Source organism: Stegostoma tigrinum, chromosome 2 (genome assembly GCF_030684315.1).
Source record: "Stegostoma tigrinum isolate sSteTig4 chromosome 2, sSteTig4.hap1, whole genome shotgun sequence".
NCBI classification, from domain to species: domain Eukaryota; kingdom Metazoa; phylum Chordata; class Chondrichthyes; order Orectolobiformes; family Stegostomatidae; genus Stegostoma; species Stegostoma tigrinum.
The window spans coordinates 142,824,559-142,843,975 of NC_081355.1; the positions used below are offsets into that span (position 1 = coordinate 142,824,559).

Here is a 19,417-nt window from a genome sequence, read left to right on the forward strand (position 1 = left end):
CTGAACCCTTCTTCAGAAATGGGGGAGGGGAAGGGGATTCTGAAGTAAATAGGGAGATGGGGGAGGTGGGTAGAAGATGGATAGAGGAGAAGATAGGGTGAGAGGAGACAGACAGGACAAAGAGGAGGGGTTAGATCCAGTGAAGGTGAATGTAGGTGGGGAGTTGGGGGGATAGGTCAGTCCAGGGACAGGTCAGGGTGGCGGGATGTGGTTAGCGAGTAGGGGATGGGGGTGGGGCTTGAGGTGGGAGGAATCGTTAGAGAGTTGGGGACTAGCTGGGCTGGTTTTGGCATGTGGGCGGGGGAGGGGAGATTTTGAAGCTTGCAAAATCCACATTGATACCCTTGGGCTGAGGAGTTCCCAAGCGAAATATGAGATGCTGTTCCTGCATCTTTCAGGTGGCATCATCGTGGCAATGCAGGAGGCCCAGGATGGACATGTCGTCCGAGGAGTTGGTGGGGGGGGGGGGGAATTGAAATGGTTCATGACTGGGAGGTGTAGTTGTTTGTTGCGAACAAAGCACAGGTGTTCCGCAAAGCGGTCCCCAAGTTTCCGTCTGGTTTCCCCGATGTAGAGGAGGCCACAACGGGAACAGTGGACGCAGTATATCACATTGACAGATGTGCAGGTGGCCTATTCTAGTGTTTACTTAGGTTGGTTTCAGGATAAACTTTACCTTGTTAAAACCTCAAAGAAAAATTACCTGGCTAATTCCCTAAACAGGCAAGCAAATTTTCCAGAGGGTTGTTAATCTATGGAGTTCCTTGCCCAATGAAGTAGTTGACGTTACTTCAGTAAACATTTTTAAAGCTACGGTAGATTTTTTTTGAACAATAGAGGAATTAAGGGATACGGTGAGAGTGCGGGTAAGTAGATCTGAGTCCATGAAAAGATCGCTGATGAATGGTCTAGGACCGAAAAGTCAGCTTCTGTGCTCCTGAGATGCTGCTTGGCCTGCTGTGTTCATCCAGCTCCACACTTTGTTATCTTACAAGAGTTCAGCCATGATCTTATTGAATGGCGGAGCAGACTCAAAGGGCCGGACAGCCTACTCCTATATTGTAAACAATAACGTCAACTAATTAAACCGCGCATGAATGAAAATACTTTAAGAAAAATGAAATGAATATTTTGAAGTCAACTGCAGGAAGCATATACCATAACTTTAAAAAAAACTTGCCTTGTCAAAGAACATGAAAACCCTTTAAGGATTGGGAAAAAGAATTACTCTGGAGAAATATTTCCCTCTCCCTGTCTGTTTGAAACTGCCAGACCAAGGAAGCAGTCAAACTCTTTGCTTGGGATTCCAGAGGCCAGATAACGTTACGCTCATCTTATTTTGAGTAGGGGTAAGTATCATCACAAGCAGTTTCGTTTTATTTTGGTAAGCCTGATCCTCGTGTTGGTAACTGGGTGTCGGCATATTTACAGGTAATGAACAAACCCTGCCCCAAATGCCTCATGCCTCAGCCTTCAGTTTGTCAGAAACCAGAGAGCTCAATGTTTGCAAAGTGGCAACATTTCCCGCGTTATTTGTAACAATCGCCGCCTGGAAATCGCGCGCGCTCCCCTGTTCCACCCAGGCCCCGCCCATTGCAACGCGGACCCGACCATCGCTTCAGACAGGGGTCCGTGGAATGGAGATGCCCAAGTTATCAGAAAAATAAAGACAAATAAAGAACAAAAAAGCACCTGTAGATGATTAATTTAAATATATATTCTACCAAATTGTGCTTAATGATGGATATCGGGTTTGAGTGCAGGGTGATTTCAAATAGATTAGGGAATCCCCCTTGCTGTTTTAGGATTGTTCTGGTGGGGTTCCCCGTCCGGCAGGGGAGGAGAGGTGCGCAGGCGCGGGCTGCTGAATGTATCGAGTGGGATCTCCGGGGATAGAGGTAGGGAAAGGGGTTGGGGAATAACCCGTACCCAAGCATCAGCAGCCCCGGCTCACTCACCGACATGTCGGAGACACCGCGCAGTGAGGAGCCGGCGGTCACCCCGGATCTGTTTAAGGAGGTGAAGTTCTTCGCAGTGGGAGACATCGATCAGCAGGTGAGGAAGGGGAGGAAAGGCCTGGAGTGAGGCAGGTGTGAGGGTTGGAGGGAGAGGGGATTGAAGGAGTGGAGAGAGAGGGATTGAAGGACGGGAGAGAAAGGGTTGAAGGTTGGAGGTGAAGGGTTGGAGAGGTTTGAGAGTGGAAGGACTTGAGAATTGGAAGGAGGGAGTGAGGGAGCTGAGCTGAGGGGAGGAGGAGGAGTGAGGATTGGAAACAGGCAGAGGGGTTGAAGGTTAGAGAGTTGGGGTGACGGGTTGAAAGTACAAGGTGAGGAGCTGGTGGGAGCAGGGAAGTGAGGTTTGGGATGAGGTGTTGAGGAAAAGGGAGGCCCTGGCTTTGGAGTGTGTCTGTTCCATCTTCTTGTCCCTCTCCAGAAGGTGACTGACATCCATGGTGCCAGCAGCCTCGGCCTGCAAGCTGCTGCAGCTTCTCGTGGCCTTCTGCAACTTTTCAGCATTTGACCTGGAAGTAGATCATTCTTGATGTCTTTTTACTAGCCAGTTTATTTTAAATGTTGTTTGTGAACCTGTGTGTTTTGTGTAATTGTTTTTATTTTCTCCCTTGTGCTCTGGGTGACATGCCTTTTGTGTGTGTGTGTGTGTGTGTATGTGGTTGTGTGGACGACCGCCTGGCTTTGCACTTCCTGCCGTACAGTAGGCCCTTCCTTGTAATCTCTGCCTGAGGAATTAGTTCCCTGTTGTTGCTGTAAGGGCTGGCCTGATAACAGCTCAGTCTGGAGAGCTGGGGTACCTCAAATCAATACTGTTAAGTGTGAAAGACTGATTTGGTTTATATCTCTAGCACTGTAGAATTATTCTATTCAAGTGAACTCTCCTTCCTTTATGCCTCAAATTGATGGGAAAAGTATTTGGAATGAAGTTTTTGAACATCAGTGTTTGTGTTTTGATTCTTTTGATTAGTTGTGAAATAAAAACTGTTTAAAGTTATTGTTATGCTGTGATTTGACAGCTGTTGATGAGTTTATTCCCAAAATATATGAAAAGATAGAAGTATTAAGCAGAGGCTTTGAGGGACTGAGAAATAGTCTTATCAGGGTGATTAGGTGTCGAGCCAGTGATGAACCTGTGTGAACATTAAATGATGAGATTGTTTCGTAATTTGCAAAAATCTGTTTTGCTAGCACTGAGTTGTATCCATCTTACATATTAGATGTTTGTGAAGGCTTTGTTTATTTCTATCATGTGTTTGGTATTGCCATTCAGCATTTGTATTCATCATGATGATCCTGTCTGTGGTTTAAACTCTATAACCCTGTCCCCCTTGTTGATCAAAAATCAGTGTAACTCTGCATTTGTCTTTGTTATGGCCTCCACTGTGCTCTGTGGGAGATAATTTTAAAAGCTGCTTCTGGGGTAACAGCGATGTAGGACCTGAGTTTCTCTGATCAACTTGCTGTGTGTTTGACCACAAGAATTGCTTTTAGCAAAACGAGTTCGCTTGCCGAGTGATCAGCCAAATAATCATGGATCCTCAGTAATACAGCATGGAAATAGACCATTCAGTCCAACCAGTTCATGCCAGCCATGTTCCCAAACCAAACTAATCCCACTTTCCTGCATTTGGCCCATAACATGCCAGACCATTCCTATTCATGTTTTTGTCCAAATTAATTTTAAATGTTGCGCCCGTCACTTCCTCTGGCAGTTCATTCCACAAAGAACTACTCTGTGTAAATAAAAAAAGTTCCCCCTCACGTTCTTTTTAAATCTTTGTCCTCTCTCCTTAAAAATATGCCACCTAGTTTTGAATTCCCCCACCCTAGCAAAAGTCTAAAGGCCTTTTGCTATTCACCTTATCTATGCCTCTCATAATTTTATAAATCTCTATAAGGTTACCCCCGAACCTCCTATGCTCCATTGAAAGAAGTCGCAGTCTATTTTTATAACTCAAACCCTCCATTCTCAGCAACAATCCTGGTAAATCGTTTCTGAATGCTCTGTAATTTAATAATATCCTTCCTATAGCAGGGCGAACACAACTATCCACAGTATTGCAGAAGAGGCCTCAATTGTCACCAATGACCTTGCTTCCATAGCCTTGCCCTTCCCTGTCTTTGTCAACTCGGAGTCCTTTGTTTTAATGTTGTCAGAGACTGTCCAGGTCCTACGAAGCTTCTGCCATTCCAAACTGCCATCAACATGCATAATAAATTGCGGCAATTCCTGGGGCAATTTATGTGAAGGCATGACACTGAAAACATTCTTTGTGAAAGTTGACATTGCTCCTGATGGTGATGTGCTTCACTGCTAATTACATTCTGAATAAGATCAGAAGAAACAGGAATAGGCCATTCAGCTTTTGTATTCATCATGACGATCCTGTCTGTGGCTTAAACTCCACTTTCTGCCTTTATAACCCTAGTCCTCGTTGTTGATCAAAAATGTAACTCTGTCTTTGTTATAGCCTCCACTGTGCTCCATGGGAGATAATTTTAAAAGCTGCCTCTGGGGTAACTTTATTGATCTCATCTTAAATGAGAGACGCCTTATCTTGAAACAGTGCTCACTCCCCAACAATTCTAGCCTCCTTTCAACGGGATGCTGTCAAAAATCAGTTACCTAGCCAAGCCCATTCAGCATCTAATGTTTCATAAGATCACCCCTCTGAGGCACCAAGCTGTAAGCATCCAGCCTGCTCAGCCTTTCCTCATAAGACACTCTCCTTGTCAACAAATTATCCAATTAAATCTTTTCTGAGCTGTTTCCCATCCTAGAATATCCCTCCTGAAGTAAGGCCACAATTGTATCCGGTACTCCAGGTGCAATCTCACCAGTGTCCTGAGAGCAGAGGCAAAACTTTCCTACTTTTACGTTCCATCTCCCCTGCAGTAGGAAGTTGCTTTGTCGCAGTGCAGTAATGTTGTTCTCTACTATTCTTGTCAAACCGGGTAACCACACTTTTTCCCCACAATATTGTCTGATTTTCACTGGGTGATTTTTGTTTTAATCCTTCTCTTTCCCCTACTTCTTCGTTTTCTTCTGAAATGATGTTTACCCTCGATGAGTTAGACCTCATTCTTGACCATCTTAGGAAGAAACTTCACACAACCTCTGCCTCCCAGGTGCTGTAACCCTGCTCAAGTTTTATTGCCGTTTGAACCCGTGGTAAAACCAGGTATTCGACCATAATAAGACCCCCCACATTTCTTTCGCAAATAACTTGTTGGTGGTTTGATGGCCTTTTTAAGAAACTGATAGATGCAGTTAGCCCAAAATCATGTCTTAGTAGCTCTGACAACTTGCTGTTAAAGTAGTCTAAGTGGTGTGATTAAACGTGTATGTCATGTGTACACTCGTTGTGTGCAAAGTATTTTTGTCACTGTCTTCTTGATTATTTCTTAAAGGAGTCAGGTCAGATGTTAAAACCTGCTCTTACAGGTAGGGAGTAATGCTGGAGACTGGTGAACAGGAACGTGATGGCCCAGGTACCGGTAGCAGATGACTTTGACACAGCCAAGTGACTGGAGATGGGTAATATTAGCCTTGACAGAACATCAGAAGTAGGAGCAGCAGTATGCCATTCAGCTCTTCAAGAACACACTCCCATTCAATGGAACCGTGGCTGATCTTTGTCTTTAACGTCACTTTAACGTCACTTTAACGTCACTTTAACGTCACTTTAACGTCACTTTAACGTCACTTTAACGTCACTTTAACGTCACTTTAACGTCACTTTAACGTCACTTTAACGTCACTTTAACGTCACTTTAACGTCACTTTAACGTCACTTTAACGTCACTTTCTTGTGCTATCAGTGCAGCGGCCACAATTAATTATAATGTATTTTAATGACAGAAATGAATGTACTAGTTTGTGGGTGACACTAAAATAGTTGGGAAAGCAAGAGATAACACGATGTAGAGCTGGAGGAACACAACACGCCAGGCGGTGTCAGAGGAGCAGGAACGTTGACGTTTTGGGCCAGGACCCTTTTTCTGAAGAAGGGTCGGTGGCATGGTGGCTCCCCGGGTCTTGGGTTCAGTTCCGCCCTTGGACAACTGTCTGTGTGGAGTTTGCGCATTCTCTCTGTGTCTGCATGGGTCTCCTCCAGGTGCTCCTGTTTCCTCCCACAGAGCAAAAATGTGCAGGTTAGTTGGATTGGCCGTGCCATATTGCTAGTAGTGCTCAGGGATCTGTGGATTAGAGAGATGGGTGGGATGCTCTGAGGGTCGGTGTGGACTTGTTGAGCCGAAGGGTCTGTGTCCACACTGTAGGGATTCTATAATGGTCCTGACCTGAAGTGCCAAGTTTCCTGCTCCTCTGATGCTGCCTGGCCTGCTGTGTTCCTCCAGCTCCACTCATTGGAGTATAGCAGAATGGCAGGAGACCGGTTGAAGAGACGATTCTTAGGGGGTGCCTGATGGGATAGATGCAGCAAATTTCCTTACCTTTGTGGGAGGGTCGAGGACGCGAGGGCATAATGTCAGAATCCTATGATAGCGATGAGGAGAAATGACTACGTGCAGAGAGGTAAGTCGGTGGAATTCTTGACTGCAGTGGACAGTCAAGACTTAGTTAAGTACTTTCACGGCAGCCAGTTTTTAGTCCATGCGGAAGTTGATGCTTGGGGAGAAAAGACTGCAAAGTAGAGCTGAGGATTATTAGATCAGCCACGACCTCAAAGAACAGACCCAGTGGGCCAAACAGCTCACTTCTGTTCCTGTGTCTTATGGTCTTACCACTGTATCCCTTGATGTTCATGGCATGTAGAGAGCTATTGATCTCTGTTTTGAACGTACTTGTTAACTGAGCCTTTGCAGCCCTCTGGAATGGCGAATCACGCTGATTCTCCGTCTGCTAGGGGAGTGATGAAAATTCCTCCTCATCCTCCTCTTGGTCCTCCTTCCTCTACATCCTCTTTTCTTGCTCAAAAATATCAAGTCTCTCCCCCACACCCCCCCCCCCCCCTCCCAAACCAACACTTTTGGGAGCTCAGCTCACTCTATCTTTTTTTTTTAAAACAGCAAAGTAAAAGTTTTATCAGTGATAATGGGAACTGCAGATGCTGGAGAATCCAAGATAATGCTCCTGAGATGCTGCTGGGCCTGCTGTGTTCATCCAGCCTCACATTTTATTATCTTTAAGGTAAAAGTTTTCCCAACTTTTAAACCAAAATGAAACTCCAGTAACCAAAAAGTAACAGCAAATAGACAAAAAAAAAGTATTTTTCTTGAGTCTGCTGCCATCAACCACTCTTGGGGTAGGGGCAACAATGGCTCAAAGTGTGGAATAAATATTTCTTGATTAAAAATAAAAGCTCCCTTGGCTGTTCCGGGGGTCAAAAATTGAAATGAACGTAGAATAAAACACCATCTTTCTGGAGCACCAACTCAAAACCAAACACAAACTGGAAAGGCCAAATGGAAACTTATACAACAGAAACAAAGAGGCTTAATAAATCTAAATGTTACTGTTCCGGTTTATGATGTTCTGCAGCCCCCTTGACGCCCACTAGGCATGAAAAGCTTTGGCTGTACCAGGGAGCACCATGTGGGCAGAACTGCCAAAGGACGGGCGGACTGTCAGGGACATCAAGCCCTTCCTCGGCCCGCTCCCTGAGCCTGTTAAATTGCCGTCAGTGTCCTACCTAGACAGCATCTGTCTTGCATCATCTCATCTTGGCAACAGGACGTCTCTGCAGGAGTTCCTCAGGATGTTGTCCAAGGCCCACCCACCTTCAGCTGCTTCATCAATGGCTTTGCCTTCATCATCAATTCAAAAAATGGAGACGTGTGCTGCCATTGGCCAACAGTATTCACCTCTATCAGATGCTGAAGCATTCCATGTCCAAATCTAGCCAGGCCTGGACCATGTCCATGCCCCACAAATGCCAGTTAATAAGTATCTCCGACAACATAGAATCTAGTCACTGCTCCTTGACATTCAGTGGCATTTCCATCGCCAAAATCCCCACAGCAGTAACCTGGGGGATACGCTTAAACAGGAACTCAAATGGATTTGCCACGTGAATGTACAGACTACAAGAGTGGGTCAGACTCTAGGAATCCTGCAGTGAGGAACTCACTTCCAGCCTCCCCAAAAACGGTCTGCCGTCAACAAGTCACAAGTCAGGAGTGTGATGGAATGCTCTCCATTTGCTTGCAGAGGTGCACATACAACAACAGCCCAGAAACTTGACATTCCAGCACAACACAGCCTGCATGATGGACATCTCATAGACAAGGATCCACTCCCTCTGTCACCGATGCTCAATATCATCAGTGTGTACTTTTTATAAGACACTTTGCAGAAATTCTCCAAGCCTCCTTAGAGAGCACCTTCCAAATCCCATAGTCACTACTGTTTAGAAGCTCAAGGGCAACACATACTTGTGATCGCCACCACCTGCAAGTTCCTTTCCAAGCCACTCATTCCTGACTTGGAAATATATTGCCATTCCTTCATGGCTTGGTCAAAATCCTGGAATTCTCTTCCTAACAGAAATGTGGGTCAACCCACAGCATGTGAACTGCAGTGGTTCAAGGCCAGAGCTCTCCACCACCTTCTCAAGGGCAATTAGAGACAGGCAGTAAATGCCAGTCTGGCTGGTGACAACCAAATCCTGTGAATAAATGAGGGAAAAAAAGGACGCAAGCACATAGCAAACTGCAGCTCCAAAACTTTACTCAGTACATCACTTCTCCTTTGATTCCGATTTTTCCTGATGTTCTTTCACCCTTTTATATCCTGATTTACAGCCACATCTGGGATTTTTCTTGGATACAATGTAGTGAAGACTGAAGTAAGTAGCTGTTCAATTTGTCTATCATTCCTTACTTTCCATTATTTATTCCCTGCTATCACTGTCTACTGGTCTGATGCCCATCTTTTTCATCTTTAAATATTTTTAGAAAATTTTGGACACATCTTTCCCTCTAATTCTTTTTTTGACATGTTTTTCTCCTTCTGCCTGTTCAAACTTCTGGCCTGCTACCTGTCTTTAGGTAGTCACTTTGATTTTTTTTAATATTTCCAGTTGTGAATAGTTGGTCCATCCTTTGGAATTTTGCTCATTGGAATGCATCAGTTCTGTATATTCTGAAATATTTCCTTCAAGATCTGCCACTGCATATCTCCTGACTTGACTTGTCTTTAGCTAAACCTGCCTGTTCACTGCAATCCCGTCTGCATCAGTTCCCTCATAATTGCCTTTACTTTAAAATTGAAATACTAGTCTTGGTCTCACTTTCTTCTCCTGCAAACAAAATTTATGATATGATCACTTAGCTAGGAGTGCCTTCACTGAGATTATTCATTAATCCTGGATCATTGCGCCATCCCACTGTAGTAAGACCTGGTGCCTGGTTGGCTCCAGAACAAGTTATTCTTGGAAATTATGCTAAAAACATACTGCAAACTCCTTACCTTGGCTACCTTTGCCCACCTTATGTTTCCTGTCAATATTTAGATTGAAATTTCTCACGACTGTTGCTGCACCTCTCTGACAAGCCCCTCGTTATTTCTTTGCTTATATACGCTACCCTGCAGTGTGATTGCACTTAGGGGCCTTGGACACAACTCGCACAAGTGACTTCCGGTTTAAATGAGCTACAGAGATAGTAGGAACTGCAGATACTGGAGAATCTGAGATAACAAGGTGTAGAGCTGGATGAGCACAGCAGGCCAAGGAGCATCAGAGGAGCAGGAAGGCTGATGTTTCGGGTCTGGACCCTTCTTCAGAAACGTCAGCCTTCCTGCTCCTCAGATGCTCCTTGGCCTGCTGTGCTCATCTAGCTCTACACCTTGTTATTTCAGATTCTCCAGAAGGGTCCAGACCCGAAACGTCAGCCTTCCTGCTCCTCTGATGCTGCTTGGCCTGCTGTGTTCATTCAGCTCTACACCTTGTCATCTCCGGTTTAATTGAGCTCGCGTCTCGTTCTTTTAGACATTGGAGAATAACGGTCCAGTCAATTTCATCCTCCCTCGTGGGCCAGTCCCTACATCCCAGGAATTAGTTTGAGGAAACTGTTTTGCTCATTCTACACCAAGTGTGTACCTCTGTCGATGAGGAGACTACTCTGTTTGCGGTATTTTGAGAGGGACCTCACTAAGGTCCCTCATTGTTGCAGAAACTCGTCTCGACTCCTATACGCAGGTCCTCTTTACCTTCAAAGTGTGGATGAGCTAAAGCTCCAATTTGGGGATGTCATCCAAGTGTTGATCATGTCTTATGCAATATGTAATGAAGTGGGCTACAGATAACTTGCATGGAAACAAGTGTAAGAATTTTCATCTCACCCTGTCATAAAGGGGAGTTAGAAAGCCCCATGCTTTGCCAGACACTTTTTCAAGTCAGAGGAAACAGTTGTGGATAGTCTGAACGAATGGGATTGACCATTTCACAGAGGAATGGGAATTTTTTTGTTCAAGTCTTTATTATTATTTGTGGATGGGCTGTGAGCATTAGTAGCTAGGCCAGCATTTATTGCTGATTCCAAATTGCCCAGAAGGCAGTTAAACATCAACCCGCATTGCTGTGGCTTTGGAGTAATAGACTGCGTAAGGATAACCGATCGTTCCTGAAAGGCATTAGTGAACCAGGTGGGTGTTTACCACAATGGCTGTGTGATTGCCGTTAGATTAGTCTTTTATTCAGGAATCTTATTGAATTTCACCATCTGCCATGGTGGCATTCGAGTCCGTACCGCAGAACGTCAGCCTGGAGGGGGTCGGATTGTCGCGCTGCCACCTCCCTGATCCTCTCCTGGATGGGGAAGTCTGTGACCAGTTCGCATCGTCTTTCAAAGGAGAGCCAGAGCCTTCAGGAGTGAAATAGGGAAGCAGTTACTTCACATAAGGAATAGAACTCCCTTTGGCCAACTGCATTTGTTGCTAGATCAGTTAATTTTTATTCTGTGGCTTATAATTTCTATTTATCAGAAATGTCAAGGGATACAGGTTGATGTGTGAATATGCATCACATCTCTATTCAGAGGGGCTGATTGGCCGCCTCCTGTTGCCTGTGAATAAATGCTGCTTGGGACGACCATGCTACTGGAGCTTTGCTAATGATTCCTGACCTTTTCTGTTATATTTTTGCCTTCAGATTTTTAAAAAAATGTTTCTGTTGATGGAGGAATGGAGTAGATGTGACAGGAGGCAGATTCATTGGAATAGTAATGCAAGTGCAGGCTTGAACGTGCAGTGGCACTATTCTTTTATTGGGTGCCTGTAACGTTGGAAAATGCCCCAGAGTTCTTCAGGAGCCTGACCATTGGGAGGGAAGATCATGTAACAATCATTTATTGCTTTCCCAGGGACTTACAGGAAGTGACTGCAATCACAGTAGATACATTTGCAATGTTCCAAAATTTCCTTGATTCTGAAACCATTCCAGTCGATTGGAGAGCTACGAGTGTTGCCCCTTCATTTGAGAAAAGAGTTATGGGGTCTCTGAGCCTAACATTGCCTCCACTTTGTCAGGATGCTAAGGAAATTTGGCATGTCCATAAAGACACTTAACAATTTTTATAAATGCATTGTAGAAAGCGTTCTGTCGGATGCATCTCAATTTGGTATGGCAGCTGCTCTGTGCAGGGCCTTATGTAGCTACAGAGAGTTGTGAACACAGCCCGGTCCAGCCCACAAGCCAACTTTCCATCCATTGACTGTATCTATACTCGCACTGTGCCGGGAAGGCAGCCAACAGGAAGGCTCTTGTTCTCAGTTGTCCCTACTAATCAGTGGAAGCTTACTGCAGTGCTGTCTCCTATATCGTAAACTTTGCCAGGTGTCTGCAGGTTGCTTCATGTTGATTTCTCTTGTGCATTACCCACGTGTCGAATTGAAGCTGCAGTTTGGTGGTGCTTTGGTGAGTTCCATGGCGTTCTGGTTGAAGAATGTGGGCTGTGCAGCAGCCCTCAGCATTGCAGAGTTGCCGAGACGGCTCGACTGCGAGCCTTACGAGAATGGGGCAGTTTGTCTTGGTTTTTTTTTTAAGAACTTGCTGAATCTGCAGGCTAAGCTTACCCAAGGAAGTACAGTTACCTGTCTGTAAGTGTGATGATTGTTAGTGCATTCTGACTGCCAACTCTCATTCCTCATTGTCGTAAAGTCACAGCTGTGAAATTTTAATATCCTATTTTTATTTGTTTTTCCATTGTTTATCCCTTTGTTCTCTGCCTGGACCTGGTTGGACTGCAGTTCACTCTGATTCTGTTCTCGTTAAATGCTCTGTTTCTTTCTCAAGAAACCATTTGGTTAAGGAGATTCACTGTTCATTGTTGTCATGTGTGCGCAGTGCTATACCCTGAGCAGTCAGCTGATCCTGTACCTAGTGTATGTTCACAGCTTGCTCCTTGTTCCATTAGGTGATCCAGCTGCTGAAGGCTGGCAAGGCGAAAGAGGTCTCCTATAATGCGCTGGCGACACACATTATTGCAGAAGATGGTGACAACCCAGAGGTTGGAGAAGCTCGGGAAGTGTTTGATCTGCCGGTGGTTAAGGTGAGCTTTATACCCTCCTTGTCTGCTGCATGGCAACCTTTTACAATCTAAAGAGCACACCACTGTAAAATGGCTTGGATGTAAAATATAAATCAGTCCTGAAACGGTTACAGCCCAGAAAGGAAACTGTTCAGCCCAGGCAACCTCTGTAAGACAGGATCTTTCATCCTCGTTCTCCCTGTAGTCTCGCAAGGGGCCTCCCTCCGTCTGATTGTCTAATTTCCCCGGTGGAAAAGATGATTTGTATCTGCCTGAACCACGTATTTGGGCGGTTCGCTCGCTCTCTCTCGCGCTCGGTTGTGTCTCCACCACCTCCGTCCCCAGTGCACACCCCCTCGCCCGCCCTGAGTCTGCTCACCCTTTGGCTTGATCGTGGCTGCCCTCCCCTGCCACCTCAACATCACCCTGCCGTCTACTCCACACAACCCTTCAGACCGTTGCTAACTGAAAATATCTCTCGTTCCTCTTTAAATTTATTCAGTGCCATCAGATTTGCAATCATTCCAGAGAAGTAATTTCTTGCTTGTTTTAAATCTGCCACCCCTCCGCATAAAACTTCGTTCTACTTTTTCCCCACAAAGGGAAACACTGGCTGTCCCGTCTCCCTACAGGAAGAATGAGCAAGGTACAGTCAGTTTTTTTTTGCCTGGACTGGTCTCTGTGTATACGACCTACTTCCTTGACCGTATGCTGGGGCTGGTGTTAACTGCAGGTTGATTTTAGTTCCCCTAATCAGCACTGCGTTTGTGCTGTCTGAGGTAATGGGTTTACAGATGCAGTACCCGAAAAGAAATCCCTCAGTGCATTCAGCCTTTTTGCTGTGGAGTGGTACAATGGTGCACTTTGATTCATTGCGGTAGCTGACCGATGCTGATGTTGTGTCTGTGGCTGGCTTTCTCTGCGTGATGCTGGTTTCCACCTGGATCCTCCTTTGCTCAGGCATCCAATGTAGAGTCGATCTCCCTCTATGTTGGCCGACACAGTGCACCTTCCTTTGCCACTTTCTTTCTCACAACTCCGGTCATAAAATTTTTAGCCAATATTTACATTCTCACTCTCTCGCTCTCTCGCTCTCTCGCTCCTCCCCCCCCCCCCACATTGCAAAATTTTTTTGGGATGGACACTTCATTTTGGCAAGGAGACTAAATTTTGTTTCTTGCTGGTTTGTAACAATTTTCATTGTTACAGTATGTCGGTTTTCAATAATTTACGCAGTCTGCTTTGAGCACGGCACAGTTGTGTGAAATAAAAATTTCTTTCTATCTCTGGAAAGCACTGAATCATTCAATAATTTAGGAGATCATGAATAGGGTATCAAAGTCTGAGATGAAATCTTCAGTTTGCAAGGGCATGTGGAGGAGAACCATGAAGTGAAGTCTTGAATTAGAACTCCTTTTGAAACAACTCGCCGCCATTCCCTGATCAACCCAGCTCGTGCTGCATCGTCCACTTCATAAACATTGTAATTAAAGTGCTCGATTCACTTTGTAACTTGTGTTTTTTTTTGTCATGAATGAAATAATACCTTGATATTTATGAGCACGTATCCAGTTCTGTAGCATTCCCCAAAAAAAAGCATCGAACATTTAAGGTCTTGCAGTGTTTGAAATCATTGTTCACCACCGCAGTCTGCAGTTCCGTGTGGTTTGAAGCTGCAGCTTATGAGGATGAATAGTGTCGCAGGTTTCGGTGGCAGTGCGCAGGCCGCAGCACTTTCCTTTCCCCATAATGGGCAGCATCATTGCATAGAGAGGTGTTGGTGTCTTGTGCACTGATCACAGAGTCATACAGCACGGAGATTGACCCCTCGGTCCAACCTGTCCATGCCAATCAGATATCCTCAACTGAACTAATCCCGTTTGGCTCATATCCTTTGAAACCCTTCCTATTCATGTACCGTACAGATGCCTGATAAATGTTGTAATTGTACTTACCTGTGCGACCACCTCTGGCAGCTCATTCCATACACACACCACCCTCTGTGTGAAAAAGTTGCTCTTCAGGTCCACTTTAAATCTTCCCCCTCTCACCTTAAACCTATGCGCTGTAATTTTGGACTCCCCCCTACCTACGGAAGAAGATCCTGGCTATTCACCCTATCTGATTTTATAAACCTCTATGACGTCTCCGCTCAGCCTCCCAAGCTCCAGGGTAAACAGCCTCAGCCTACCAATTCGCACTGAGTAACTCAAACGCTCCAGATCCGACAACATCTTTGTGAAGTTTTTGTGCTCTTTCTAGTTTAACAGTCTCCTTCCTGCAGCAAGGTGACCAGAATTGTGTGCAGTATTATAAAAGTGGCCTCACCAAAATCTTGTGCAGCCTCAGCATGGTGTCACAGTTCTTTATAGTCAGAGCTGTGAACAATGATTGTTGAGCTAAGATCCATTATCTGCGCTTTCTCAGACAGGTCTATCCTGCAATGTGCAGTAATTTAACTGCCAACACTTCACTCACTATTGGTCAGCACTGCCTGACAAAGGGATATCACGCGGGAGGCCATTTGGCAGTGTTGTCCAATATGTACACACAGAACTAGAGCAGCAGGAGGCCATTCAGGCCCAGCCTGCCATTCAGTAAGATCGTGGCTGACCTGCTGATGTTTCAAGTCCGATGCTTCCATCTAGCCACGATAAATTCTGAGATATCCGAGGTGTTGTGCTGTGTGTGTGTGTGGGCGGGTGGAGAGGACTGGACACCTCCTTGCAACAGCGGAGGCTGATGGGACAGTGCATGGAAGTGTGAAGAGTGCAGTGGTCAACAGCCAAGGAGGTTTAGATAAAAGAATTGGAGGGGCGTAGAGAATTTAGTTTTCACTTCACAGCACAGCCCCCTAAAGTGAGGCTTGTCGCAAATTGAAATAAAACACTTGTGACTTACAAAATCTGGAGAGATCTTTCAACCAGCACACACTTCATGAGTCAAATAGCCTTCTCAGTACATTTTCTCAGTTTCATAACAATGGCCAATGGCCACAGTGACTTATGGAGCCCCAGGCATTGACAGATGAGAGAGAATGAGTGGATACCTGGATTCTAGCCGTATTTCTTGGGATTTTATTCCTTTAATTCCTCCAACAATGAACGGAACAGGATTGCTGAGGAGTGGAAAGGCAGGCCAGGACTGGTGGTCTCCCATTAGAAAATTAATTTTGCAGTTAAAATATTTTTTCACACCATGGGATTTTACCACACTGTTCTCAGTAGGCTAGTGAAAGTGACTTATATCAAAACACTTCTGACTTCAAATAATTGATATTCTCTAGAATTTTCTCTAGAATTTCCTCTTGAATTTAGAAGGTTCAAGGGCGATCTGATCGAAGTCTTTGAGATAAACAGGAATAGACAGGGTAGATAAAGTTAAACTATTTTTACTGGTTGGGGATTCTGAAACTAGGGAGCATGATCTGAGAATTAGGGTCAGAGCATTTGGGGGAACTTATAGGGATCACTTCTACACACACGGGACGGTAGATATTTGGGACTCTCTTCCGCACACAACAGTGGATGCTGGGTCAATTGTTAGTTTTAAATCTGAGATGATTTTTTTTGTTTTTGTAAAGCAAATGTAAAAAAGGGTATGGACCAAAAGCAGGTTAATGGATTCAGAGAGAGTAGGAACTGCAGATGCCAGGCCTGAAATGTCAGCCTTCCTGCTCCTCTGATGCAGCTTGCCCTGCCCTGTTCATCCTGCTCTACACCTTGTTATGGCAGGTAAATGGAGTTAGGTTCCATGATCTTATTGAATGGTGGAACAGGCTCGAGGGGCTGAATGGCCTACATTTGTTCCTGCGTTTCAATTGCTTAACTCTGTTGGTCCCGAATATTCAGACGGGAGCATCGTTGAGGGTTTGACTTGTATCTGAGGTGCTGCAGAACCGGAGGGTAATACCGCTGAGTGGCAATTCCTCCTAAGTTCTTTTTTTAAAATGTGTGGGCTAATGATGTATGCCCCCAGAACTGGAAGCCAATATTGGGATCTACGTTGGTGTGCAGAATGCCATGCGTGGAAGGGAGTTGAGCAGGAAATGTCGCTGGGTGGGTACAGGGCAGTTCTGTAAGCTCTGGTGGTGCAGTGCAAACATGACCCTGCCTTATCCAGGAGCATCCCCCCAACCCCTTTGAATCTCTGTGACCAGAGCACACAACCCAGGGTGTGCTGCACTCCTGAGAAACTCTTCTGCACCGGACTGGACTAGTGCCCTGGAAATCGAGCCCTGCTGCTTCTCGAATCATCACAGACGTTAGTGTTTTGTTTTAAAGAAATAATTGTGTAAAATTCCCCCAGCCATCTGATCTGTTTTCCCTCCTCTTCTGGTCCCGGTTTGTTAGAAAGCACGGACCAGGTTTCTGTACTTTATGAGGAATTACGATTCATTGCAGATCGTCAGTTTCTAGTTACAGGTTGCTTAAATGAAGTAAAAAGTACAAAAAACTACTCGAAGCTCCTTATTAAACTCTCCTTTCCACAAGTCAAAATGAATGGGAGGGGGGGAGAAAAACCACATGCGTGCAGGGAAAACAGTTCTGTAGTTTTCTTCACAAGGTCTGTTGGGTCGGTTTCAGCTGTTGTGAGCATTGCTTGAGGGTGGCTGTGAATTGCACTTGTGAAGCAGCTGAAACCACGGCTAGTTGTAGAGATAGACTCCAGTGTCGGCAGTTATTACTGAGGTAACCAGGCGTAGAGCTGGATGAACACAGCAGACCAGGCAGCATCAGAGGAGCAGGAAGGCTGACATTTCGGGTTTGGGCCCTTCTTCAGAAACGGGGGAGGGGGAAGGGTGCTCTGAAATAAGGAGGGGTGGGACTGGGAAGAGTAGGTGGAATGGTGATAGGTGAGTGCAGGTAGGCAGTGGTGAGGATTGGTCAGTGAGGTGGGGGGAGCAGATAGGTGGGAGAGAAGATGGGACAGATTGTGTCGGGTCAAGGAGGCGGGGAATAGATGGAGGGTTGGACATGGGATGAGGCCAAGATTTTGAAACTGGTAAAGTCCACATTTAAGCCATTGAGCTGTAGCTTCTGAGGCAGAATATGAGGTGCTGTTCCTCCAGTTTGCAGGGGATGTCATTGTGACACTGGAGGAGGCCCAGGATGGACATGTCGCCCAGGGAGTTGGGAGGGGAGTGTAGTTAAAATGGTTCATGACCGGAAGGTGGTGGTGTTTGTCAGAAACAGAGCGCAGATGCTCTGCAAAGCAGTCTACGAGCCCCCATTTAGTCTCACTGATGGAGAGGAGGCCACGTCAGGAGCAGAGGATGCAGTAGACCACATGTGCAGGTGAACCCTTGTCTGATATAAAAGGTTTGTTTTGTGCCTTGAGGGTGGGGGGGGGGGGGGGGGGGGGGGGGAGGGGAGAAGAGTGCAGGGGCAGGTGGAGCACCTCCTGTGGTTGCGGGGAAAGGTGCCGGGGGTGGTGGGATTAGTGGGGAGTGTGGAGCAGACGAGGTAGTTGCAAAATGAGTGGTCCCTACGGAAGGCAGATAGAGGTGGGGAGGGGTATATCTCTTTCGTTGTGGGGTCGGATTGTCGGTGGCGGAAGTGATGGACGATGATACGTTGGATACGGAGGTTGGTGGGATGATGTTAGGACAAGGGAGATTCTGCCTTTGTTTTTGTTGGGGGGAAGAGTATGCGATTTTGTTTTAGAAGTGATGGTTTGATACCTCACTGTATTTCATTGGCTTGTTTTAGAGTGTAGTTCAGATTCAAGCACATTGCTGGAGGCTGGACTGGGAAGGACAACAACTTTACATAAATATATTACCTTAAATGAATCAGTTAGATTTTTATGATCGTGTGGTGGTTTTTGTGATGACCATTACCATCTCTCCCAGACTTACTCAATTAACTGTGTTTCACAATTTGCATCCTACCTCGGAATGTTGTTTCCAATTGAGTATTCCAAGCCTCTGAATTACCAGTCTAGAGTCATAGTTATTGGCCATAGAATGAAGTCATATAGTACACGACGCTGCCATACCCATTTCAAAGAGGTTGTATATTTGATTAAAAACGGCACCAGGTAAATTTTGAAGCCCGTGGGAGCCCTGTGCCAGACTAGGACAATGGTTAAGTTTTGAGAAGTGGAAAAGCATGCAGTGTTAAGAATGTTGAGCTGGTATATACGTATTTATTGACTTTTTTTTGTTCTCCTCTTTTGCAGCCATCCTGGGTATTTTTGTCAGTACGGTGTGGCCAGCTCCTTCCGTATCCTTTCAGTGCTCAGATCTCTCACCCGTGTAGGGGGATGGGTTGCATTTTGCTACAAGCGAACCTGAGGCGATTCTGCAGTGAAATCCAGGAGTGAAGCGCTGTACAGCTGGTGGAATTGAAGATTTTCCCTGCAGCTTTGAGCCTTGTCTTCTCTTCCCTGATTCCGTTTGGGTGCTCGTTGTGATCACTGCTCCAGATCCAAGCCCTTCACTATGTCCATTTTTACCTTTCTATTGAGGGTCCCCTCCGGGGCTCCTTCCCTAACCCACTCTCAGTATTGTGCCTTTCCAAGGTTCAGAGAAGATGTGAAGGGAAACCTTTTGGGACTCTGTAAGAAGCAGAAACCTCAATTGTTAACAAGCATTTAGATGTATAGTTGTGATATTTATAAGGCTATGATTGAGTCCTGGAAATCGGATTGGAATAGTTGGTTCTTTTTGGCGCAGACTCACTGGGTTGAAGGGCTTTTTTCTTTGCTGTACACCTCGCTGACTCCCTTTTGCGTTAGTCTGTAACTTCCTTCTGTGCCTGTCTGTAAGGCACAGCCCACTGTAAGTTAACCTTCCCAGCCTTCCTTCCTGTGTCACTGACCGTAAACCCCGAACTTGGTGTCCCAGGGGATACTGTCCTCACCGTTTCTCTGTGCACCTCCCTCCTAAATATCTGTCCAACTGTGATCAT

General features: G+C 45.6%; 1 protein-coding gene across 2 annotated transcripts in view; it reads left to right on the plus strand.

The window, feature by feature from the left end:
- The first annotated feature begins 1,849 nt into the window (after positions 1–1,849).
- The window catches only part of paxip1 (PAX interacting (with transcription-activation domain) protein 1), a 101,863-nt gene continuing 84,295 nt past the window's right edge, over positions 1,850–19,417 (plus strand). The window contains exons 1-3 of one of the 2 annotated variants that reach the window (XM_059639723.1): positions 1,850–2,055; positions 12,390–12,524; positions 18,687–18,730. In XM_059639723.1, coding sequence (XP_059495706.1) covers positions 1,963–2,055; positions 12,390–12,524; positions 18,687–18,730 — 272 coding nt within the window. In that variant the 5' untranslated portion in view covers positions 1,850–1,962. Of the gene's footprint in view, positions 2,056–7,099; positions 7,165–12,389; positions 12,525–18,686; positions 18,731–19,417 lie in introns of those variants that run through there. The other variant, XM_059639728.1, reaches the window with a different exon arrangement.